A 26,628-nucleotide genomic window follows, 5' to 3' on the forward strand; every position below is an offset into this window, starting at 1 on the left:
CAAACACCAAATTAAAATTAAAATTCCGTAAACTAAGGTTTAATTATGACATGATTAAATTTCGGCAAAAAATATATCCAAATAACGAAATACTATGCGCATTTGTGAAATAAACGCAGATATTGGGAATAATAACACATTCGAAAAAAAATCGGACTCGGGCAAAAAGGGATCGTCGAATCAATTTTCCTTTTAGGGATGTTTCTCCTTTTCAAATCTGTCTTTGTATAGACTTGATAATATTTTTATCCCACCAAGTTGTGAACCCAAGCGATTTGAACGGTTTTCGCATTGAATAAAAATGCCGAGTAAACATGTTTTGCCGAGATATTAAATTTGCCTTTTTATTGAAACCTTAATTCTGCGATCTGTACAGGGCGTGGAGACAATTCACAGTTTTTATACCAAACGGTTCCATATCATACCTACGCTTTTAATTTGAATTGCTTTATGAGCGCCTAAAGTCAGTGTGTTATAAATTTTATTCTCCATTTGGAGTACGGTAATATGCATTTCCCAGACATATAACATCCGACATCAGTCTAATATTCCTCAACCTCGTTTCAAACTAGTTCAAAGCAATCCCATTTAAACAGGTAACAATTTGCCCTTTGGGTCGGATTTATATTTCACATTGTCTAACTCCAGCAGATTGATGCGAGTTTTTGGTTGCCGGATATTGCAGAACCACCGATTTTTTTACTTAGATTAGTCGTTCAAACTGCGACATAACACGCATAGACAAAATATTTGCAAACAAAATTCGATACTTTACTCAATGAATCGGGAAAATCAACACAGTTTTACTTGTATGATGGAGACATTGTTTTTGTAATTCTTTGCTTTTTATTGGATTATATTCATTTTCACAGAACAACACTAAAGACTGAAGATCCAGGCGTCTTTTTTCAAATTGCATTCTGGATCCATAATCGTAACCAATGGAAACCCTCAAAAATTTATAAAAACGTATTACTCAGCAAGAGAGAGCTATTTCGATATTACTAAAGCAACAACTTATTAAAGTCTATTTTGTATGTAAAATTAAAATATTTGTATCATGGCAAACGGCAAGAAAATTAATTTTCCAAGAAACTAGCAAGCATACTACAGAGAGGTATGGGTTTTCGTTAGCCTTTACTTTTTTTATTAAAATTCAAATTTCATTCAAGTTGATTTGTTAACATTATTTGATAATTCTAAGTTATTGTTTTTATTACTCAACCATTTAAAAAAATTGTATCTTACTCGTGAAGGATACAGTGGCGAATGAATCCATTCTTCTCGCATTGGCGTGGTCTAGAGTATAAGTTACAAAAAATCCTTTTTGTGATACGTTTCCTTCACATCTGTCTATTCTCCACAATATTTAGATCAACCGCATTGACTTATTTTTTATTATAAAAATAAATTGATTATGAGCTTTTATAAAAAATTAACCACAAAAACAACTTGGCACTGAAAAAGACGAATGTAAAAGGTTTTGTCCCAAAAATACTCTCTGGATACCGGTGGTGCCATCATCAGCAAGAACTCCCTAATAATATTTTACTATTCTTGCTACAAAAATCTACATATTTTTCTTTTTTATATGTGACAAAAACTGTTGAATCAATACCTAAAAGACGAATGGTAGAGAACCGATTCAATTCGATCTGATAAAGCCGACAAAAACTAGGAAAATTTAGTGTTTTCTTGAAAAATTATTGATAGCTACAAAGTAAAAAAAAAACGAAACTGTCTATTTATTGTCTTATAAATTACCCATCCTTCATAACACGCTGTTGTAACGGAAATACCCCGCTCTAAACAGGGTCGAACCTTTAGTTCCGCAATTTCAGATTGCACCTCGCGAAGTAATTTTTGATACAAAAATACGTGAGAGCAATTTTAACCAGCGATCCCTCCAGATTGAGCATTTCATCAGACAAAAATACAAGCTGACATCAACCTGATTGAATTAATTTCCTGAACGTACACCGCGTTCTGTTTTATGTTCTTTTTATACGCGTCTACTCGTCTCCGGGCTCTGTTATATGTTGCAATTTCCATCCCCATAATCCGGACGCTCTATCCCCTAAGCCAATCTACGTACGTACTATCGCGGTTGTGCTAAGGGCGAATCTCTATTAAGAATCCCTCTAACGATCCTGGGCGTCCAAAACCGACTAATCAAGCATGGATGGATGGGTTACAACGCCGACCGTTTTGGGATAAATCCCCATCGCACTGTTTCTTGTGGTACATTTACTTTAACCCCGACGCAATCCGGTTTGTCAGTTTTAAACTTAAATTGCGGATGGTGAGTTGCCGGTTTTATTTTTAAATTGGGTTCGGTTCGAATCTGACCCTTATGGTATCAACCCTTATCGATCATTTCGAGTTTCGCGTAGAATCCACTTCGTTCGTTGAACATTCCGTGCTAACGTCATGGATACCTACAAAAATATTTATACAGTGTGTCCTACTTATGAAGTGTACACCCTTGTAAAATTTTTGTTTACCGTTCGATTTTGATAATTTTATTTTGTTGAATAGGTCTCCGAAAAATGCACTAAAACCTTGTTTTGCTAATTGCTTCCACTTTTAACAAATAAATTATCAACGAATTCTTATTCAGGAGTGCTTAGAATCCAACTATACCAATTACTATCATGTTTCAATAGAGGGTATTTGAAATATAGTGTGCGCCCCACTTGGCGCTGTACATCGTTGTAAAATTTTTGATTACGGTTTGATATTGATTTTTTTTTGTTGGATCGATATGTCGAAAACACACTAAAACCTTAATAAAAAACGTCATGGACTAATTTTTGATGTCAAATATCGAGAATGGCTATTAGGGATTTCTTTAAGAATAAAGTGTCAACGAATTCTTATTCAGGACTACAATTAACCTAACTATACTATTTTCAATGAAGTTCGCTTAGAATGTTTGTTTAAGGCTCACTGAAAGACACTAATTAAAGAGGATTCGATATGAACTAAACAATGCTGTATTTTATTTAATTAATAAGGATTTTCAATTCTCATCTAATAATGAAAATAACAGAAACCAACCAAAACTAACCAATTAGCCATGACTTTAGTCGATGCTATACAAAAAAAAAACCGTTTCATTTCTCTTTAGTAAGATCTATTCAGCGAAAAAGAATTATCAAAATTGAGTCATAAACAAATATTCCACAGGAGTAATGCTTAAGCGAGACTCCCGCGATATTTCGAGCACCCTGTATTCGAACTTCATGGAAATTAGTATAGTTAGATTTTACGTAGTCCTGAATAATAATTCGTTGAAAATTAGTCCCAGATAACCATGACTTCAGGTTAATTTAAGAAGAAATATAAGGTTTTAGTGCGTTTTTGAGAGATCTATCCAACAAAAAATAATCAAAATCAAACCGTAATCAACCGACATTTTAAACACCCTATATTGAAACATTATAAAAATTGGTATAGTTCCGTTCTAAATACTCCTGAATAAGAATTCGTTGCCAATTTATTTATTTCCTATTTATTAATTCCTAATAGCACTTCTCCAGTCTCTCTCTTTTGTTAAATCGTTTCAGTTAGCCATGAATTTAAGTTGAAACAATAAGCAAAAGAAGGCTTTAGTGTATTTTTTAAAGATCTATTCAACAAAAGAAAAATTATCAAAATCGAACCATAAACAAAGATGTTACAAGGGTGTTTAATTCTATTCACTGCATATACGGTGTTACGTAATCTGTAATGGCAAACTTGTAACTAGCATAGACCTGGCTGTAAACTTAACTAAATTGAACGGGTGATTCTCATAAAAAACACTTCATAATATTCTGCAAGTTATAGATTCTCATATTGTCCCATAGTTAACAAAAAAACTAAAGTTACGTATTTAATCTCTGCGAAGCTAACGAAACTTTTTTTTCTACTTTCATGTGTAAAATATCTAATACACACCAATCTAGCGTGCGGAAAGCGTCACTTTACCACGCGAGTTTCATTTCCCACGAATCCGAACTACTTCGGATATTTTCGGGATTTTACCGCACGGGTTTGGGAGCAATCGGATGTTTTCGGGGATATTTCCCACGCTTTGAATTTTGACGTTTGCCAATTCTAGCGGTCATGTCGGTGAATGTATTCTTGTTATTTTGCGTACCCAAAAACTACCGGTCGTAGAAAAAGTATAGTATGTAATACGTACGCTAAACATTTTAAGTCACTCTTTTATTAAACACTCGCTTCGCTCGTATCAAATGAATTCGTGCGTCAAAATTCTTACGGTTAAACTATAACAGGCAAATATTGTCAACAAATTAAGCACTTCATATTTAAAATGATCTAGTGCTAAGAATCAAAATATTCTTTATTAGTACTTTAGTGAAATAGTCGGTCAATTGAAAATTCCATTTCGAACGAACTTTTACTTTTCTTCCATGTTCTGGATCACGTATTGACCGTTTTTTAGCACTCTACTACGAGGAATTGTCGTCATAGATTGAAGTAGATGCTGTCCATTACTGTAAACAATTTGTGAAATCTCCTTTAAATATTTTAGTTACCCTTGTGAATCAATTAAAAAAAAATTATGTTATAAAACAAAAAGAAATATTATCTAAATATCTGAATTGAATTGATTAATTGATTTTAGTTTAATTAACTAGTTAATTATTATACTTTTTTTTACGTCAACTTATGTGTTTGACGGGAAACAATATTAAAATACGGGAATGCATGATGCACAATTTCCTCCTTTTATGAAAATAATACCCAAAAGCAAACCGAGAGAGAACCAAACAACAACTGTTAAGAGCTCCCACCCCAGAAATGACGTATTTTACATATTTTTTATGTATTATTTTATTTAAATTATTACACAATTATTCAAAATCAGAAATATCCTGTTTTTGAAAAAAAATAATCAAGCACTCCGTTAATAAAACGATTCGTTGACAGTAAATATATATATAAATTTTTATTTACGCAGAAATATCTATTTCTCCCATATTTTGGGGACACTGAGATGTTCAGATGGGACAATTTATTATATACACAACCCTATACAAAGCCTATATTTTAGAATATCTCGAAATATTTCTTTTTAAATTGAGCATCTTGATATGCATCATAATTTAATTCTAATTATTGCTGCCAACTTTTCTTAAAGTAAATTGAAGTATTCAAATTGGTAACTCATTTTTTACTTTATGCTGTTATCGTAACGACCGTTTTAATTTTGGGACAAAAAGAAATATTTCACTATCACCAACAAAGTTATCTGGTGAGAAATATTTTAATAGACACGAAGCGATGCCAGTTTTCAATTTGCCAAGACAATATTGTGAAAACTAACAATAGGGAGCCGGTACCGTTAAAACGTCGATTATTATATTCCAAACCCAAATTTATAATATGGACTTTAATTACTTTGTCATTAAATAGTCGATTCACGAGTGCACAATGCAATTTGCACTTTAAATTCTAACTGCTTTAATCGTGTTAGAAACGCCTAACTTGCCATAAATGGCGTCTGCAAGTACTAATATACGACCTGGCCAAAATATTTATGCGGCCATTCGCTGCACACGAACCACACTCTCATAGTTTTACGCCCGATTTTCATTTGTTATTCAAATTGACCAATAAGCTTTGCGCGAACACGCAACTCCATAATGTTACGGAAAGGTAAGTTTCCAAGCAAAACTTCGTCTGGAAATGCTGGCTGTGAGCAATCACATTCTTGGTTTTGGTTAATGTTTTTTCGTCCGAGGAGACAACCCTTACCTAATCTCTCCAACCCTATAAAATTTTCCAAAAAACGGTATTTATTTAAAAAAAAACATTTGTACAGGGTTAATAATATTGTTACGAAAATATATGACTTTCAAAAACTTGATTTTGTTATATGCTGGATTTTTATTCGGTATGCCACAAAAGTATCAAGTGTCTTCACTTTATTTTCGGATTGTGTAATAGGAAATTTGATATAGGCAGTACGTTTTTGAAACTTTTGATATGAAATTCATTTATTAGATAGAATTTAGGCTGCATTGATTTTCTATTTCTTTCTCTTACAGTTTATTAAGACCTGAGATTAATTAAATTACCAGTAACCGCTACTTTTAATAAACAGGTTATAAGGGCTAATCCAAACTAATTAAAGGTGATATAAAACCTAAGCAAAATATGTATTTATAAACACATATTTTATATAGTATATATTGCAAGGTATTTTTCATATTGTTTGGTCCTGTTGAAGACATTATAGACAATTTATTTTTGATAAAAAAGTATTCCGGAAAAATTTATTAACTGAATATTTTTTATCATAGTTTTCGATAGATTAATCACTGCGTGAAATTCATTGGGAAAAGAAAGAAAGCAGTGTGGTGAATTTTAGTCTGATAATGTTTGGGGTCAATTTTGAAATCCATTTCTTCCAATACAATTGTTGATCTGAATTTTAAAGGGAGACTTCGTGTAATTCTACTTTTTATACAAGTTTCATATTATAACGATTAACTAAAATTTTGAGTAGTTTTGGTTAGTCTGAATGTGAGAGAAAGTGATATTTTATTATTTCTGAATATTTGCCGATAATGATTATCTTGCATTTAGACACCAGACATTTTTGGTGCAAAGAAATGACATATTGCTTTATGAATATATTTACCATTCAGAATTGAGTATAGTGATTTTGTAAAAATTTGGTTACCATTTAATAAATACCTTCTCCGTTTAGACTGAAGTAAACATTGGTTTTCGTTTTATTTTGCAGAGGTCCCGGAGGAAGATCCTCACCTTAAAATGGAAAAAGAAAACTTAGAATACGGTTACCTAATTAGAGCAACCTGCACAACACCTGTTTCATTTCCGGCCATGAATGTGACTTGGTTTCTCAACGGAGTTAAGGTAAAAATATTTCATTATGTTTGCTAGTATTCACCATCGCTGATTAGCGCAAATATTTGAGAAGAAACTTTCCACGCAATGAGTGGGTGTAGATAATAAAAAGATTTCATGAGTGATTTTTTCATTGCAATGAAGTGGACATACCCAGACACCGGTTTTTACTTAATGCCTCTAACTCTGACATATCTGCGTACTGCGTAACCGATAGGGCACGTCTTTCTTTAAACTTATTTGAATAGATTTCTGCAGCGGTTTTGTGAATTCTTTTGATGAGACCTCGTGTCGGGGTCTCATATGGATATCTCAAGATCTCGAGTACAGCATTTAGCAGCAGACTTTACGTTACCTAGAATTTCGTATGTTTTTGTGCCTTTGTTAAATTGAGAATTTGATATTTTAAATGCTGTTCATGTGTACGAGAATATTCTCATATGCCCAGCAAACTGTAAAAATCGTTTGTTTATATCTTTTAAACGTAAGTAAATGTGTGAAATTGGAAACAACTGCATCATTGAAAAAGATTACAAAAGTTTAATTTAAAAAAAAATTTCAGTCAACACTGTATTTTAATTTTAACATTAATAGTTTTAGCGAATTCGAATTTGTGATTTTTAATGTAACTGCGTAATAAATTCCCTTCTAATTTTTTTCTACAAAAGTTACATAGACAAAACTGTAGCAGTACAACTTTGTTGAGAATTACTTGAGCAATATATTTCAATAATAGCATCGGAATTTGAATGCCATGAATTTTACAGAACAGAATATCAATCCAATCAAACAAAAACGTCTTATATTTCAAGACAACCTCTACAAAATTCGTTTAAAGGATTTAAATATATATAATATAAATTATTAAATAAAAAAATTAACGTCAGCAGGTTATTATTAAAGCGCAATTAAGGGTGAAGTTTGTCGTGCTTTTGTAGATAGTGGTTATATTCTCTTAATAACTCTTTAGTAAATATTATTTAAATATAGTTTCAGAGGTATGTCTAATTATCAATTTTAAGCCCTTAATATTAAGATGATACCACAATGCACGTTTTTAAGACAAGTCTTTTACATTATGTTGTCCTTTGCAGGTTTAATAATTAATAAAATTAAGGAATTTTTATTTTTTTTGCCAAGAAACTTCCACGGACTATTGTAATACTATTTACAAATCTTCCGGATTCCTCCTGCATTGATTGTTGAAGATTCAAACTTGCTGCGTTACGCCAATCATCCTATTGACTTCTTTAGAACTTAACTGAAACTGGCTAGCATTCTACTCTGTATCTGCTTATATATTGCTTAAAGAGGGCGGAGCTAGAAGAGGAGCGTGAACATTATCTCAGATAACTGATTCCCATATTGTGGAAAGGTAAAGATTACATTAATTATTAATTAATTGAGATGCCAGGAGTCTTAAGAGTACGACAAATAAACTCATCTGCAGTTGCCGAATCGCGAAACCGTGCATAAAATTTTCTTGGATAAAACTCAAATTATTGAGTAATCAATCTACATCAATCTATAAACAACCAAACAGTCTTAACGGCGACTTTACTTTACGTTTCACCAATATTGAAAGCAGTCCTCCGAGACAATGTTCCTTTAGCTCTGCAGCCCTCAAACAAAACGTTAGTAAGTTTTGTAAATAAGAAACTTCCTGAAACAAAGGTTAGACTTTCAAGGAAGTGACCCATCATTCGACTAGCCAAAATCAAGACACATCACCTACAGTTTCTAAAGGTGCACAACAAGCAAGCGGCATTTAACAAATCAAAGTTTAATTTGTTTCTAGACTTCAAGCAAACATGAGAATTAAACAGCCTGTATTCCAGAATACCATCAAAAAATAATCCCCGTTCAAAAGAGGCTCGTGAATAATGCAATCAAAAGCGTAATGCAAAGTTTCTAATTAAAACCCGCAACAATGGAAAAAATCCACTCCGCACGTTGTCCATTATTCCTTCTGTTCTGTATTCAGTATGAAACGGGAGTTTTCTCACGATTTTTTCCATTACTTTGGCCATTTATCTTCTCCGTCGGCTTCAATGTGCAACAATAAAATACTTTAGTTTTTCCGTACGCGGGTAGTTTGCGTTTTTGTCACATTCGATTCGACGACGGTCGCGCCGAGGGTAGATATTAATAAAACCCCGTTTCTCGTGCAAATGAAAACCCCTAAGGGTCGACACTGGGACGGCTGTTTTTATAATTTATACGCCATGCAAACAATTTATTAAATTACTTTACCTTTTTCTCGTTCTATTAGAAAAAATCTGATACCTCTGCCCTTCCTCGTGTTTTGTATTTTACGTTTGACCGTAGTTTCGTTGTTCTATGGTATTTACATGGTATTCGTTCCGTTTGTTAAAAAAAAACTACATGCCAAAAATAAAAATGAAAAACTAAAACAGAAATATTTTTAAATGTTTTTCGGCAAATGTGATATTCTGGGAAAATAAATTTTATCGTTTCAATTAGCCTTTGTGACTCTATTTGATGCTAAATCTAGTCAAAGCGGCGCGGTATGTAAAAATTATGGAAATGCGTCGCCAGGACAACTGATATTATATTTTTGATATACCAAATAATTAGGTGTTTTGGATGGCTAGCCTTATAAACACCTGCGGTGAGAAATATTCAGTATTTTCTTTGCGTTGGAAGAAAAATTGGATTTTGGAAAGTGGATAGTAGAATCAAAATACCAGAAACTTCTATTGAATAAAACTTTTTGAATTTCAATTGTCTATACACAATAGAATATTATACTACGAGTTTGACAAATACCATTTTTGTCACGAATTTGATGTGGTACAAACGCAGCACAGCACAGCGAGCATCATAAACGAATTAAAAATTTACCACCTTCTAGATTACATTACTTTTAGGGTACATTTTTGCAAAATATCATAAATACATCCATTGAAGATGTGTAACGTGACCTTTAGAATTGACAAACGCCAAAATACAAACAGTAGCTACATTCGATCGCTCCCAAACTCGTGACTAAAGTTCCGGAAACGTCGAAAGTAGCTTACGACCGTGGCTAACGAAGCTGACGTCTTAAAGAGACATTGGGTATTTTTTAGTTTTATAGTTATAGTTATGAGATTCCGCAATCACTAATATTACTATACAAAAATGTCGAAAAATAGCCTCTTATACGACTAAGCAAATGAAAATATAATTAGGTTCTCTTGAGTTTTCTTCGTTCTTATGGATATTACGAGGTGTGTATTAATGCCGGACATCTATATGCTATACAAAAATGTCGAAAAATATAACCTCATATACCATTAAGCAAATGAAAATATAATTAGTTTCTCTTTAGTTTTTTCGCTCTTATGGATTTTACGAGGAGTGTTCAAAAAGTACGGCGACTTTTAAGTTTTGTCAAAAAGTATTTATTTATTCATCAAAATTAATGTTGCTCCCTTCAAAGTAACTCCCCCCCTCCACCGTCCAGAAATAATACTCTTGTGCAACCGTTTTTTCCAATCTTCGAAGCCCCTCTGGTATAACCTTGAGTTTTTCCACCAAATTTGTTCTTTATCTCCTCAATCCTACGAACTTCATTCCCTTCATGGGTTTCTTGAGTTTTGGGAATAAGAAAAAGTCGTAGGGGCGATATCCGGTGAATATGGGAGCTGAGGCATGTTTGTGGTTTTGTTTTTGGTCAGAAAGTTTGACACAAACAACGATGAGTGAGCAGGTGCATTACGACCTTGCTGTAAGAACTCTTGAAGTACTACGCCTCGATAATCAAAGAAAACAGTAAGGAAAACCTTGGAGATTCTGCGGTATTCCACTGGGACGACTGGGCTTTCGTTTCGACGCCATAACCCATGATTCATCACCAGTTATGACCTTTGTGAGCATATCAGGTTCATTATTGAAGTACTTTAAGAGTGCTTGAGCGATGTTCCCTCGACGGTCCTTTTGTTCAAAATAAGGCAGTTTCGGATCAATTTTTTCTGCTACACGTTGTTTCACTTCTTCCAACACTTTCATCAGCTACTGACGTGCTGGGGCCTCCAGAGCGAGGTTCATCATCGGCGTCTTCTCGGCCATCTTGGAACAGCTTGTACTACTTATAAACATTTTTTTTTTTGCTCAAAGTAGATTCACTATATGCCGTTGTAAACATTTCAAGTGTTTTATGCATACAAAACACGTCTAACACTTCTGCCTCACAAAAAAAAGTAAACGTGCAAACGGGCTGAAACTGTGAACATATGTTAAGGACGTGTGTACCAACCTAACATAAAAAAATATCGAGGATCAAATGTACGTAGCCCGCCCAATTACAGAAGTCACCTTACTTTTGGAACACACCACGTATATCGGAAACACAAGGAGACAGCAAAATAGGAGTATCAAGAAAAGTTTTAGGTTCAGTCAAATAGTCCCCTTCCGAATTTTGGTCAAGTATCAAAAAACTTTTCATTGTCAAATATTTCCTAGAAATTCTCTTATATTGGAACCCTCCTTATAATCGCGTGGACAGCGTGCGAGTTTCCTCCCGCGGGAGAACTGATGAACGACATTATTTCCTCTGCGGCGTCGTAGACAGTCCCACTAACTCCACTAAAATTGATGCTTAATGGGTCTTAACTCGAAGGAATAGTTTTTTTGTAAATAAAACCCCATATAATGCAATAACACATATACGTGGATAGCGCAAACGGCCTGCAAAGCAAAAAAGAAAAAGAATAATATTTTTTAACTAATTTTTAAACAGTTTCCCTCACAATTTTTTCTCTCAAAAAAGTTGTCATATTACCAAGAAAATAATGGTATAATAATGACGCTTCTGCTTGCATAGCTCTTCCATTCTCTCCTTTTCTAAAGGATACTTCACTTCTGTCTAGGTTTTTAATTGTGTAACTGCACCGGTTAAATAATATAAATTTCTATAAAAAGTATGTTTACTGATTTTTGAACATCTGTAAACTAAAATCGAATAAAGGAATAAACAAATGTAAAATTTAGTGTTAACTATCTTTTCATTGAATAACATTCAAAATTTCGTAATTTCAGTTCAGTTAAATGGAAGAAGAGGACAATTACCCCAATTCGTTAGAAAGATGGCAAGACTTGGGTATAAATTCTTAGACAGATTAGCCAAAAGCTATCTTAACTTTGATATGCTCTGTATGGAGGGACGCGTGTGAGACAAAATCCGTATTTCTCATTAGTCTTACTACAGTCAACTGTAATTAGGGATTACAAAGACAAGGATTTTGCTCTGCGTTCGAGGGGAAACGCTTGACATTCTAGGGCCTCCTTTGGACTACTGTTATCTAGTCCTATTTCATGAAATTCATACGTTAATTGCCGGTTTATGTCTAAAACGAGACGCATGTTTCTGCGCCTTTGTAGGAGATGTTAAAAAGTCTTCTTCAGATTTTAGAAGCCAATGAACAATAAAAGGAAATTTTAAACTATATTAATTTGAATTTTAAAATGGATAATTTTTATTTCTTTTTGCTTAAAACAGCGTCTACCTTCATCCACACTTGAGTCAATGCTTGCTGATGAAATCGTTAGCAAACGAAATTTTTATTTTGCTCTGTACAACTGCGACATTCAGAAGAAAGGTGATATAATTGAATCTTGAGTTATACATATTGATATAATTTATTCAGTAAATAAGTGGTAGACCTAAGTTAAATATTAATAAGAACTGAATTCTATATGAACTTCTAAATTTATCTTTTTCAACAACATATACAGTATATATCACAGTTTTCTCCTGACCAGTTCAAAATTTGCAGCCTTAAAAGTATCATCGATTCTGTTCTTATAACACTAACCTAAAAATAACAATCCAAACTATCAAAATATATTATTTGTTGTTTAGTCGTTGTAATTCTAATGAACCCACATATTTGCTCGTTCTTGGTTCAATAAAGGAATAGAGTTTTTAAAATATAGATCACTATATAGATTTCGTAGTAAGTTCTCCAAAACTTTGAATTCATTAGAATCAGCTGGTATATTTGTGCACCTAAAAGTGCACGTGATCGATTAAAATTTTTTATTGTTTATTATTATCATATTATTAATTATCGCCCCGTATAACTCCCACAAGACTATAACGTCGAAACGATCAATAAAGGCCCTCACAGGCATTGAAATGCTAAGCGTTAGTAAACCTTGCCGCCAGATAAAACCGCATCAGACAAGGAGGCAAATACATGCGGCTGGTCAATGTGGGCGCCCTATCAGATTTAATTACAAATAATACTGAGCAGCTAAGAGCTGCCCACATCTAGAAACCAATATATAAGTGAATCAATAATAACAATATAAACAAAAGAAGTGACATGATGATAAGTCAATAAGTCTCAAAAAACTCTGAAAATGCCTAGAAATTACGTAATATCAATAGAAAATACAATAATAAAACGTTAATTTTATTGTTATTAATTTTGCTATATAAAGTTGTCCACTAAAATTTAGAGCATACAACCATCAGATATCAAATTTGAGTCATATACAAAAAATTAAAATAATAATAATAATAAAAAAATCGAAAGATGTCATTAGACAAAGTTGCTAAAAGTTGAAAACTACTTTTAGATATCTAGTTACAACTATATGCAACAAAAATTACTTTTTGATGTTATTGATATTTGTTTAGAGTTATATTTCTATAAAAATTTATTAATATTAATATCTCCTTTTTATAAAATGTATTGCATGGTCTAGAACCTAAAGTTACAAGTATACAAATCCAAAATTCTTATTGACAAATTTGATTGCAATTGGAAACTACTTTTAAATATCCAATATTATCCAAAACACGTCTTCAGTAATTTTCAAGACCGCCGGCACTATATCACAACTTAATTTAATTAATTGTTCTAAATAAATAATATACTATATTATGCAACAAGTGCCGTTAACGGCATTTGACTCACAAGTTTATTTGATACGAGCGGAGCGAGTGTTTAATAAACGAGTGACTTAAAAAATTTACCGAACGTGTTGCATACTATACTTTTTCTACGACCGTTAGTTTTTGGGTACATTTCCCCAAAACAACACGAATACATTCTCTGACATGTCAGAATTAACAAACGTCAAAATAGAAGCCGTGAAGTAAAATCTTCGAAAACATCCGATTGCTCCCAAATTCGTGCGGTAAAATCTCGTAAATGTCCGAAGTGGCTCAAATCCGTGGGAAACAAAACTGACGTGGTAAAGTGACGCTTCCCGCACGCTAGATCGGTGTGTAATTAAATATTTTACAGACGGGGGTGGGAAAAGTTATTTTACTGAAAAGCAAAATTCATTTTATTGAACATTATTGAAATTTCAATAAAATTTAATTGGTTTCAGTAATTTTTTTTAAATCTGTAATTGATTTGTTTTTCCGGTAGTAAATAGATATCCCCTACAGTTAACCGTTAATTATCCATAGTTCTTAGACATATTTGTGATTTTCGGAGTATTAGCAAGTTTTCTTTTTTGAGATTTGTATCTGACATTTTTATAGGTCGGATGACGCCGGTTTATGCGAAACATGTCACCAATTTTATAAATTAATTGTTTTGACTGATACTGATATAAAAAATAAATATATTCATAAAATTAATAATTAAAACCTTTTCCCCATGGAGCCGACTGAATTGAGCATACTGTACATATATTATTAATTTACAGCGCACAATCATAATTAATTAGTTTAATTATCATTGGGCTACGGTCCACGAAAAATTTGCGATTTTTTGTGATTTTTGAAAAGTAAGATTTCAGCTTTGCATCTGACATTTTATGGGTCGCATTAATTAAATTAATTGATATTCATTATTATAAATATGCATTCCTATACTTTGTAGTGTGTAAAAAATTGTTTACGAAGTTTATAATATAAAAATTCATAGTTATTAATATTCATATCTTGGGATAAATAAAATACAAAAAGCAACAACAAAACGAAAACCCCGAACTGACAAGTAGTACAAATCCAACACAGTCACATTAAAGTCTGCGCGAATATATCTGAACATTCAAAAACACTGCTTGAATAAAAGAACGCTATTTACACTATTTACAATGACTGGTAATTAATAATTAAACCGCCCGGACCCTCAACGGTTCTATCTACTAGACGAGTGAATGCAAAACTTCATCCCCCTCAACGGTTTTACTTGAAACAGACAGCAGACAGCGTAGCCGAACGGAGCGCAATAAACCACCCCCGGCGATGTGACAACTTCACGGGTTAATTTATCACTCGGAGTGTGCGTTTCCAACAAAAATACACAGGGTATACAAAATTTTATTAATTAATGTTTGTATCGAGCACGAGAACACTATATCATGTGTCGTTGTTGTTGCGTTATTAAATTAAAATTTATAGCGGTAATTGCATTTGTCATTTATAGTGTTACATACTTGCTTGCGTTGTTGGATTCAAGTAGGATATAATTAATTTACGTATTTAAATAAACTGCTTTGGCGAAACGTTGCGAGCTGCTGATGCTCCATCAACTTCGTAGTGCAGAATCAGACAGAAATGGAAAAATGGGTGATTTTGCCCCTTCAAGATACATAATATCGTACGAATATATTACTTGCGATTTAATGGGAGACGAAAAGGGTTAAATTTTACAAATTGTAACATGGTGCGTGCTAATTCCGGGCTAATGAGATTTCACATTGGATGCCGTTAAACACATTTTATAAGGGAGTTTTACAGCAACAACAGTCATTAATGTATCCGCAATGAAGAGGTAACTGCGATTGTGAAGGACTATCCTACTTTTGTCTAATGCTCTATTTATGATTTTTATGCAGCTTCGTGGGTGTTGCAGCGACAGGGCTGCTCTATCACAAACGCACCATTCGATAAATAGTAGCATATTTACATTTACGATAAATACAAACTCGATACTAGCCTAACAGAAACATTAACTGGAATTGGAAGAAACTTACGTATGAGAAATAAGTACATGCATCGTGAGGTGAATATATTTTCATTGAGATATAACTCGCCAAATGCCTCCGGTTATTTGAATCTACTTGCACCTATCTAAATAATAATATTTCCTGTGAGTCTCTGGTATGTGACTACCATAAGGATGATGTATTAAGTGTTACCATCGATTTGGAGATACCAAACGATAACGAGTTTCAACCACCAGTTTCTTTTTTTGAATTTTTTTTTCTACGCCCTTCTGTAAAATACTGAATTATACATCAATCTAGCCCACGGAAAATGTCTGTAAAATTCCTAATTACACACCGATCTAGCGTGCGGGAAGCGTCACTTTACCACTCGCGACTCAATAGTATATTATGCAACAAGTGCAGTTAACGGCATTTGACTCACAAGTTTATTTGATACGAGCGGAGCGAGTGTTTAATAAACGAGTGACTTAAAAAGTTTACCGAACGTGTTGCATACTATACTTTCTACGACCGCTAGTTTTTACGTACATTTTCGCCAAACACGAATACATTCGCTGACATGACTGTCAGAATTGGCAAACGTCAAAATTCAAAGCGTGGGAAATATCTCCGAGAACATCCGATTGCTCCCAAATCCGTGCGATAAAATTCCGGAAATGTCCGAAGTGGCTCGGATTCATGGGAAACGAAACTGACGTGGTAACGTGACGCTTCCCGCACGCTAGATCGGTGCGTAATTAGGAATTTTACAGACGGGAGTAGAAAAATGCCGTTTACTACACTAATATACAATTTGCTCTAGTGGGACCTTCGTCGATCTGTTATGTGGACACTATAACTTGAAGAAATCTAGCTGAGACAATTTTGTGTGAGTGTCGGGTTGTTTATTTTAAATAAAACATTCTATATATCCATGATTTTTTCAATTACTCGGAAAATATCAGAAACACGCATCATAAATTAATGTATAATATATAAGTTTTGGCGTTTGTTACCTTGTAACTTTCTATACAACAAGTTTTGTTAGTAATTTGAATAATAATGAATTGCAACTGATGAAACAAATAATTTGTTTAAAAAATTTTTGACCAGATTATAACCGGGTTCGACAAACGTGACCGTGAATAAGTCATTCTGCTTAAAACTTAACAGAACTTAAAATTTATTTTGTCCAGAATAACAAATTCACTTTCTATTTACACAATAATATTTACCAAAAATCCTATCAGTGATTAATATATCGCCCATTTATATCCGTTGCGCTGCATGATCTCACGTTTTGACCTGACTGCCCGGCCAGGACGCGGCGCTGTACTTTTATAACACGCAGAGCATTCTCGCTATAGATCCGTCATGCCTCTTCCTGCGTGCACCCGTGTTCTCAGAACGCAGATGGGGGCGAGCCAGACCCGCGTTCAGCCCATTCGGCCAGCTCTTTACAATATATGTAAATATTTAATATATATATATATATATATATATATATATATATATATATATATATATATATATATATATATATATATATATATATATATATATATATATATATATTCTCACGTATTGATTCACACGAGTGTTCGAAGTGTTTTCGGAGCGCGAGCATTGAAGATGCCAAGTGAGATTTTGGGGAAACGTCTGCAGGATTCCAGTCGGATGCAGGATTCCAGTCGGAGTTCAACGAGCGAACGGATGATATCCCGGAGTATAGTGTCATCATGTATATATATATATATATATATATATATATATATATATATATATATATATATATATATATATATATATATATATATATATATATGTATATATGTATATGTATATATATATATATATATATATATATATATATATATATATATATATATATATATATATATATATATATATATATATATATATATATATATATATATATATATATATATATATATATATATATATATATATATATATATACATATATATGTAAATATTTTAAATACAACTTCAAGTTGTAGGCCCCAAACGAAATCATTAAATTACCTAAGTGTGTATGATTCGAAAAGCGTCACTTTACCACGTCAGTTTCATTTTCCACCAATCCGACCCACTTCGAACATTTATGGGATTTTACCGCACGGGTTTGGGAGCAATCGGATGTTTTCGGAGATATTTCCCACACCTTCAATTTTGAAGTTAGTCAATTCTGACGGTCATGTCAGCGAATGTATTCGTGTTGTTTTCCGAAAATGTAGCAAAAAAACTAACGGTCATACGGTTTTAAATCATTCGTTTATTAAACTCTCGCTACGCTCGTGTCAAATAAACTCGTGAATCAAATTTCGTTTTCCGTATTTGATGCATAATATACTATTTCCGTCCATTTCCGTTGGACGCTTTAATTGTAATCTTTTTCATTACTTCTATTAAAAATTAGCGAAATTACTTTAGTCTGCTTTCTGATTATCGATGGTAATAAAAAGCTAGAGTATTAAGCACTTATGTTGTTACACTAATTCCAAAGTTCCACAAAGAAGAACAAAGCTGTAATATGCAAAGCAAATTAGCTAATATGAGAACAAGTTGGAGAGTTTAGTGAGCAAAATAATGGGCTCTGATGCTGTTTCACTAAATCAATTTCCCAGAATATGGTTCTATTCAGTACATTAATAAACAAACAAAACAGCAAAGCTTTCAAAGCCAAGGTATGCTATAATCTTTTAAGCAAATGAACTAATAAGGAAACTATATATAAGAACTTTTATATTATTACTGACCGAGCATAAAATATTTCGTAGCCCTTCTTAGTGAGCGTAAATGTTCAGTGGTTAAGGCAATCACGATGTAGTAAATGTAGACACTCTTAAAACAAACGATAGCGTTTAAAGCCTGTATAAATTAATTATAGCGAGACCATAAAATATTTGGTAGACGCACTCGAGCATCCTAGCAAGAATTAAGTAAATAAGAGTGCAGACATGTGGAAATGGAAAGGAACCATCATGTTTTTGCATGTTACACCTAACACCTAGCAGCTTGTGTGGTAGCTTTTGTAAGTAGTAGTTATTGAATTGGAAAGGATGTCGTACTTATGGCTGGAACATCGTTGTAGAACCTGATTCGGGATTTGTAATAAAGTAGTGCCATCGCACTGCCATATTACTACAAATTGCTTGCCCGCATTTTTAATCGGCACATATGGTCATGAATATTAAAGAGATCTGAACCTTTTAAATCCAATCACGTCACTCAATAAATTTAAACCTCCGGATCCGGGCCTGGCAAAATTCCCTTCGGGCGTTATTTTGCAGGACATATGGTACTTTAATGCATAACAAGTAGGTAGACGTTTACCGGGGTCGGATTGTCGATGACCTTCCCTTTATTGACGAGTACCCTCCGTTTGTGTAAATCAGTCGTAGTAATCATTAAGCGAAAATCAGTGTTTGGCATGATCGTCGAGTTAGATGAAACGACAGAGATACCTGTGTCGGTGTGACAAATGCACTTCCAATGTTATGCCTCGATGAAAAGGATCTGTCACCGGTGTTATTTGAGGGCTAAACTGAAGGGTTCGTCGATTATTTCCCCGGGAAACTGAACAAGCGATTTAATTTAATTTCGCGGCTTTTGTAGTCGATCATATTGGCCCCGTGAGACTTGAATTGTTTGCGTTTTATTAGGACTCTTAATCGCAGATTGAGCGAATCAATAATTGATTTAATAAAAGTCAAAATCGGGGTCAGTTCAGAGTGAGTCAAACAAATAAGATTGAGGGGAAAAACTGTCTCTCTGAACAAGTAGGCTAACCACCGCGAACTCCCAGAAAACACACATTTTTCTATAACTTTCATTTTTTGGCATGGCGTTATCCGCATTAGTTCACGTACTTCCTAGTTCTAGTTCTAATCAAACAAAAATAAAATGATACTCAGTGACCATCCACAATTTCTACAAAATTAAACTTATAATACTATTATGGGCTCATGTTCAACTGTGGTGTAAATTTTCTTGATATTTTTAACAGGGAGATGAACATTTTTTAACACCATTTTTAACCTTCTTTTTGCCAATATATCAACATATTAGTATTTTGTCTGTTAATGAAAAAGTTTCCTCAACTTTTCATAAATTAATTTTTTCTACTCCCCTCTGTAAAATGCTTAATTACATACCGATCTAACGTGCGCGAAGCGCCAGTTTCGTTAAATGCCATTTACTGCACTTGTTGCATAATATACTATAAATCATTGGTTTATTAAATGCTCGCTCCGCTCGTGCCAAATGGACTCGTAAGTCAAATGCCGTTGAACGCACTTGTTGCATAATATACTATAATCACTCGTTTATTAAACACTCGCTCCGCTCGTACCAAATGAACTCGTGAGTCAAATGCCATTTTTCTACTCCCCTCTCTAAAATACCTAATTACACGCCGATCGAGCATGCGGGAAGCATTACTTTACCACATCAGTGTCGTTTCCCCCGGATCCGAGCCACTTCGGATATTTCCAGAATTTTCCGGTCGTAGAAAAAGTACAGTATGCAACACGTTTGATAAACTTTTTAAGTCCCTCGTTTATGAAACACTCGCTTCGTTCGTGTCAAATATACTCGTGAGTCAAATGTCGTTTACCGCACTTGTTGCATAATATACTATTAACAAATGGAACTTTAATTCGTTATTTCCTTTCCCCACCACCTTATCGATATTAACCAGTACCCAATTGAAGGTTTAATTAAACCCCATTGCCTCAAAATAATTTTTCTGGTCTTTATCATACAGAGTATTAAAATATTATCTGTTCCAGTATACAACCTAATCCACTACTGATGAAATAAATATGTTTCGAGATAACTGTTTTATGACTACTACTATGTGCTATTATTAAAAGTACGGGCTCTGTTGGAATAAAAAAGGACTTGTCATGTAACTTTTTCGTATTGTATCTGAATACTAAATATTTATCACATTTTCCGAGACACCCTCCACATTCAATTACGACGATAGTTTTTAGCATTTGTCTATAGATGTAACGTTGCTGCAGTAGATAGTTTAACAAAAGTGCACTCCAAACTCCTTTTTGTAATGTGGTATGAAAATAAATACATATTTTTCTCATGAAAACAAGCGTAGTAAAAAATAGGAAAAATAATTTGGGATTTACCGCACATTACACAAATATTTGTAATATTTGTGTCAAGAAAAAATATGCTACCAGGAACATACGAACATTGTAATCTACTACAGTACTAAGTAATAGGACAGTAACTTAAAGTGTTTGAGTTTATTGTTTTCTATTATTGGTCAGTTGAAAGTGAATATGCAAAGTTTTTAGTATGGTTCATCTATATTAAAAAAACCAACATATGGCAGATATTTTTTATTCGGATTGTTTCATTTCAAACTTATCGGTATCAGGACAACGAAGGATTGTTGGAAAATCTTGGTTTTGTCAAATAAATCTTTAAAGATTTGCACATTTATAGAGTGGTAGCTCGCTTCTCATTTAAATCCCAAATTTATTCAACCTTTTAAACTGGTTAAGTTTAATCTACCAAGGGCGTACACAACGATATTAAAATAACAAACAATGCAACGTAAGCTTTCCTTTAATTGCGTTTAACTTTCCCGTTATCTTTTGATATTTTATTTTTTTGCGCAAACAACTTGAAAATGAGCTAAATGGCATAATGATAAAACGGTACCACGCATTTTTTTGCCTTGTTACGTTTGCGTTGTGCGCATATAAATGCACACAATTTCCAAAAGTCGGGTCAACTTGTTGAATTGCGGCATGAAATGCAATATTTGACTACAATTGAATAGAATAAACTCGGGAAAAACTCCCCATCCGGGAATTCGTTGAATTTATAATTAAAATTTACGTTCTAGGAAGAAAAATGATATTCCCCGCAGTGGAAGGAAAATTATTAGCGCACAGTCCAATGGATTCTAGAAATAACTCTCCATTGGGAATTTTCACCTGCTTTCTTAAACGAACTATACAAACTTGCTTCGGGGAATATGCTCCTAGATAATCTGTTTGGAAGTTTACGTTATGATTTATAACCTTTATACGTTAGCTCCGGCTTCTTTAGGCATTACGAATAAGTGTACGTTGAGTAGCAAGCGCGAACTCTATGAGAATGAGCGTATGTCGTTTAGAAAAGGACTACTTATGAAACTTGCGATTTCCTGCTCAATTAAAAAGTTCATATTACACCTTAGCGGTACCAGTCCGCCTGCCATTAGCGATAGTAATTACCAAATTTTTGAAAAAAAAAAATGAATTTCCTTAAAAATATTCTTTGAAATGAAATTTACTTATTTCTAAAACTTGTACCCACATATTTAATCAATGAGGTAAATTATATATTTTAATCAATTAACGAATTAAAAAAATGTGCGTTATTGCAACCTCAGTTAATAACTAATTAGTAAACAACAACAAAGTTTGTTAAACGACGCTTTAGTCACAAGTCAGTTTTTGATGAATGAATTCTCAGAGTAAATGTTAATTTAACTAATTTTGGAGTAGGAAGGAGAAAAAAAAATCTCGACGGATTATCTTCGGATTTTTCTTTGGATATTTTCAGGGAATAAACTGGAAAAGGAATTCTCGTGTGCCAGTATGAAGAAATTCTGAACAACTCGCAGGAAATGCAGAAGAATTACAAGGGATTCACAGGAATAGTAACAATAATAATAATATTAACAATAACATGAGATAGATTATTCCCTTCAGCAAATTTACAAAACATTTCAACAAATAGAACAACCTGCAGGGGTAGCAGCATCTGTGGTTGGGGCGACAGAAACTTTCTATGGGTTGATTTTACATCACAAAATAAAAAGTTTTCAATTTTTAATCTAAAATAAAACATAAAAATTTCAAAAAAACGAAAAGATGACACCGAGAGAGATAAAATGTACTGACGAACAATAACAACAGATTCTATATAATTGTTACATGCTTAGGGTGATATCTTAAAATTGAACAATTGAAACAAGATACGCAATATCACAAACTCATCTTAAATATTTCTTTACTGTTTTGAATTGGTCAAAATATGCCACCTTCTTAATTCTATTCCATGAACGTCTGTGTGCAAGTCGATTATGTAAATATGAGGGCATTTTAAATTTAATAATTTTAGAGACAAAATATATTCAACCAACCGAAATCTTTTAATTTGCTATCCGACTACCCGGCTCCATCTTATTCGAAAAATTACCATAATATTCTGTATTCTTTCAATTTCTATGGAATCAATGGAATATATTAGTAATTAAATTAATATATACATATTCACTCTTCCCTCTGTGGTATACTCGTCGAATGTTTTGCTTTTACTTAACAGATGATTCGAAGGTAAACAAAAACTCAACTTAAATTATTATTTTACTCCCTGCTCTAAAATACCAATTATGCCCATATCAAGCGTTCAGTAATTGATACTTTCACTTTGTTACCCACGGTGGTGAGCCACTTTGAACATTGTTGGTAATTTAGCCGTGTAATTTTGACGTTTGTTAATTCTGACGGTTACGTCACAAAAACCAACGCTCGTAGAATGGGACATGTAGATAAACTTCTTCAGTGACTCGTTTAATAAGCCCTCGCCCATCTCGTGCCACAACAAGCTCGTGACTAAAATGGCGCTTATTAAACTTGTTGCGCAATATACTATTAAATACCTTTTCCAATTATTTATCTCGACCAGTTATCAAATTCAGAAAACAGCTAGAAAATGAAAGTCGCAGTGAGTTTATGGCAAATTTATATCTTGCCTCAATTAGATTTCGTTTAGTTTCCTCGGTTAAATGAAAAATCAACAGTTTTCCCGCCGGCGGAAGCGCTTTTTTCCGTAATTGATTAAGCTTCTAATGAAATTGCACCTTTAGCAATTTCATTAAGCTATTGTTTCATTAACGTCGGGCTGAAATTCGAGGGAAACACGCACACGTTGTTACCTCTTCCGGATTTGTCGAAATAACCGTCGCGGCAAACTAAAAAAAAAAAACAGAGGTTGCTTGCTTAATGATTTCCCATAAAATCTTTGGTTTGCTGACATACCTTTGTGGACTCGGGTGTTTTTGTTTATTAACGACAGGAAACAGTATTATCGTACCATAACCTGGTAAAATGATCGCTAGCACTGGACAAAATGAATGGTTCAGTATTTTTTGGGTTTCATAGGATACCGTAATCGTAAGCTGCTTTTGCTAACACTGCACTTCATTTTATTTTTGGAATATGTATTCCATCCGTGGCATGTTTTACCTTGCGTCATCAACTACAATGTGTGATTCAGATAACCACTTTTTGGGTCTTTAGTGTACATTCCAATCGAATTTGATACAATTTACTATGATGCTGCTCCTTGCCACCTATCAAAATTATAATCCCGTACATAATATCTTAAAACTTTGAAGTGTTTAAATATTCAAAAACAAGTACTGGTGCCTATTGCTTGATCTTCTGGAGAAATTAGATATCACCAAAGCCAAAAAGAGTCATATTCTTGATTGCGTGAATGAAGTTTTTAATTTTGAGTCTACTTTAAGGTTTAATAATATAAGCTGCAGGTCTTCGGTGTAATTCTGTTATATTTTTTATATTTTTTACTTCTTAATCGCAACATTTGTTATTTCATTTTTTATATCTCGTTAAAATCGAACGGATTGGGTCTCATTCCAATTTATGTCTGTATGCTGTAAGTTATTTTATCATTTCAGAAAATTGCTTTTATTGGTTTGATGATGCCCGTGTGGGCGATGCACATCTAACATTATACAAATAATAATTTTTGAAACATCGACTTCGGAGTTGAATTGAGTCCTTATAGTTTTATTCTTATTATTTACTGATTCCAAGTAATCAATTTGTCTCTATTTTATGTTAAATATAAATTTGTCACAACATTATAACTTTTGTTATCAAGTTTTGGGTTTTCAAAATTTTTGTCTTTTTTACAGGGAAAGAAAAATCCAGATGGTTCAGAGTCTTTTTTTAAAACAGAATATAATATAACTATACTAACCGAAATTAACAGTATAAAATTATTGTACCATTTTGTGTGCGACTTTTGAAGATTAGTTGAACCTTTTTCTGAGGCTGTGCTTTAATTTCAGATTAACGCAAGTGCTTTCAAACGCGTTAGTAGCGACCGGACATCGTCATACTCGAAAATTAGACGGGTGCCACTATCAACTGTTTCCTATATAGAGACTGAAATAGATGACACCGTGTTCCAGGTAAGGCATTATATCCGCTTTATACTGCGATAATTATTTAGCTTAATTGGTACCTGATTTTCCTGTTTCAGTCGGGAATAGCGAGACTGCAGTGTATTGCGAAATTGTTTAATCTATATCGACGGGAAGAAGTCAAGTATATAGAGGACGATAGACCCAAGCCTCGACCTTCTTCTGTTTTGGGAACGCCTGGCCAGTCATCAGGTAATACGTCCGGTAAATGTTTAGATTATTTTCTTCTTGTAACTTACATATAAAAAACCTCTTAAATATAAAAATTAAAAAAAAACTGCGGTTGATGGAATCGAAATGAACTAGTGAAAGACGCAATCATTTTCAACTGTGAAATAAATTATAAATGCATTGGCTGAGACAGATTCTTTTGACTTAAAAGTGGGAAGAATTGTGTTTTAATACCTGCCAATCTTTTTGACATTGTATTAATGCTGGATACTCGATGTAAACTGGAATAGCCTCAGCGTGATAGAAAAGCGAGACGAATTTTACAATAGGAATGGGGATGCTTGTTTTTTTTGCTCATTGAAATGAAATATTTCATTATCTAACAATAGTTACACAACATGACTTCTTAGAAAAACGGGGTTATAAATTGATATACGGAATTTAAAATATGTAAATCTTTGCTATGTTTTAAAAAAAATATCAGTCAGAAAATAGCAGTATGTCTTTTTCAGTAGTATAATTTCAAAAAAGACTACAGACATATGTACCTAAATGTTAACCAAAATGTTTTATCCTTTTTTTTATTTTTGTGATTACTAAATCAATAATGAAAGAATACCAAACTGAAGATTAATTTTGGATTTTTGGATATTATATTATATATTTTTTATATCAGAGCTGCTTTAAATTTAAATTTAAAAATACCCCTTGGAAAACATTTGCCCTCGAAAATTCCCAAACAGTCAGGAAAATAATATGGGGCATCCCTTAATGAAATCATTTTTCAAAATAAATAAGAACTAAAAGTTAAGATTTTCACAAAATTATATACAGGGTGCTTCAAAAAAAATGTATACACACTTTAAACTATTGTAGTTTTCCCGCTCTACAAGGCTAATGTTATATTTCTTCGCCAGGTGCCAGCATAATCGTCCCTCTATGTTATATTATCAGATGGAATTTGTAATATCAACATGGGGAACGTACGTTTGAGTTTTGAAGAACGTAAGCAGGTTATTAAGTGGTACTGGAAGTTTGAGAATGTAAATGAAGTTCAAAGACAGTGGAGAAGGTAGTAGGATACAGAACCACCTTCAAGATTAACAATTCCACGCATACGAGACAAATTCGAAGTTCATGGAACAGTGTGTGATGTGCATATAGGTCATTCAGGTCGGCCTCGAACAGCTACAAGTGATGAGTCATCAACGGCAGTCTTGGAACTGTTTCAACGCTCTCCTAACAAATCTTCAAGGCAAGGGGCACGTGAAAGTGATGTAAGTGCTAGCAGCGTGCTACGCATTCTGAAGAGAGGCAAGTATCCAAGGCAGGTGCAACAGCTAAATGACGACGATCCAGATCGAAGGTTGCAATTTTGTGAATGGATT

At 33.4% G+C, this 26,628-nt stretch overlaps 1 protein-coding gene across 2 annotated transcripts in view; it reads left to right on the plus strand.

The window, feature by feature from the left end:
* The window catches only part of LOC132696031 (uncharacterized), a 249,135-nt gene that overhangs the window by 206,641 nt on the left and 15,866 nt on the right, over window positions 1-26,628 (plus strand). Inside the window, exons 4-6 of one of the 2 annotated variants that reach the window (XM_060660565.1) lie at window positions 6,764-6,897; window positions 24,935-25,057; window positions 25,129-25,273. In XM_060660565.1, coding sequence (XP_060516548.1) covers window positions 6,764-6,897; window positions 24,935-25,057; window positions 25,129-25,273 — 402 coding nt within the window. The remainder of the gene's footprint in view (window positions 1-6,763; window positions 6,898-24,934; window positions 25,058-25,128; window positions 25,274-26,628) is intronic. The other variant, XM_060660566.1, reaches the window with a different exon arrangement.

The sequence above is a fragment of the Cylas formicarius genome, unplaced genomic scaffold (genome assembly GCF_029955315.1).
Source record: "Cylas formicarius isolate icCylForm1 unplaced genomic scaffold, icCylForm1.1 PGA_scaffold_1__22_contigs__length_36826433, whole genome shotgun sequence".
NCBI lineage: Eukaryota > Metazoa > Arthropoda > Insecta > Coleoptera > Brentidae > Cylas > Cylas formicarius.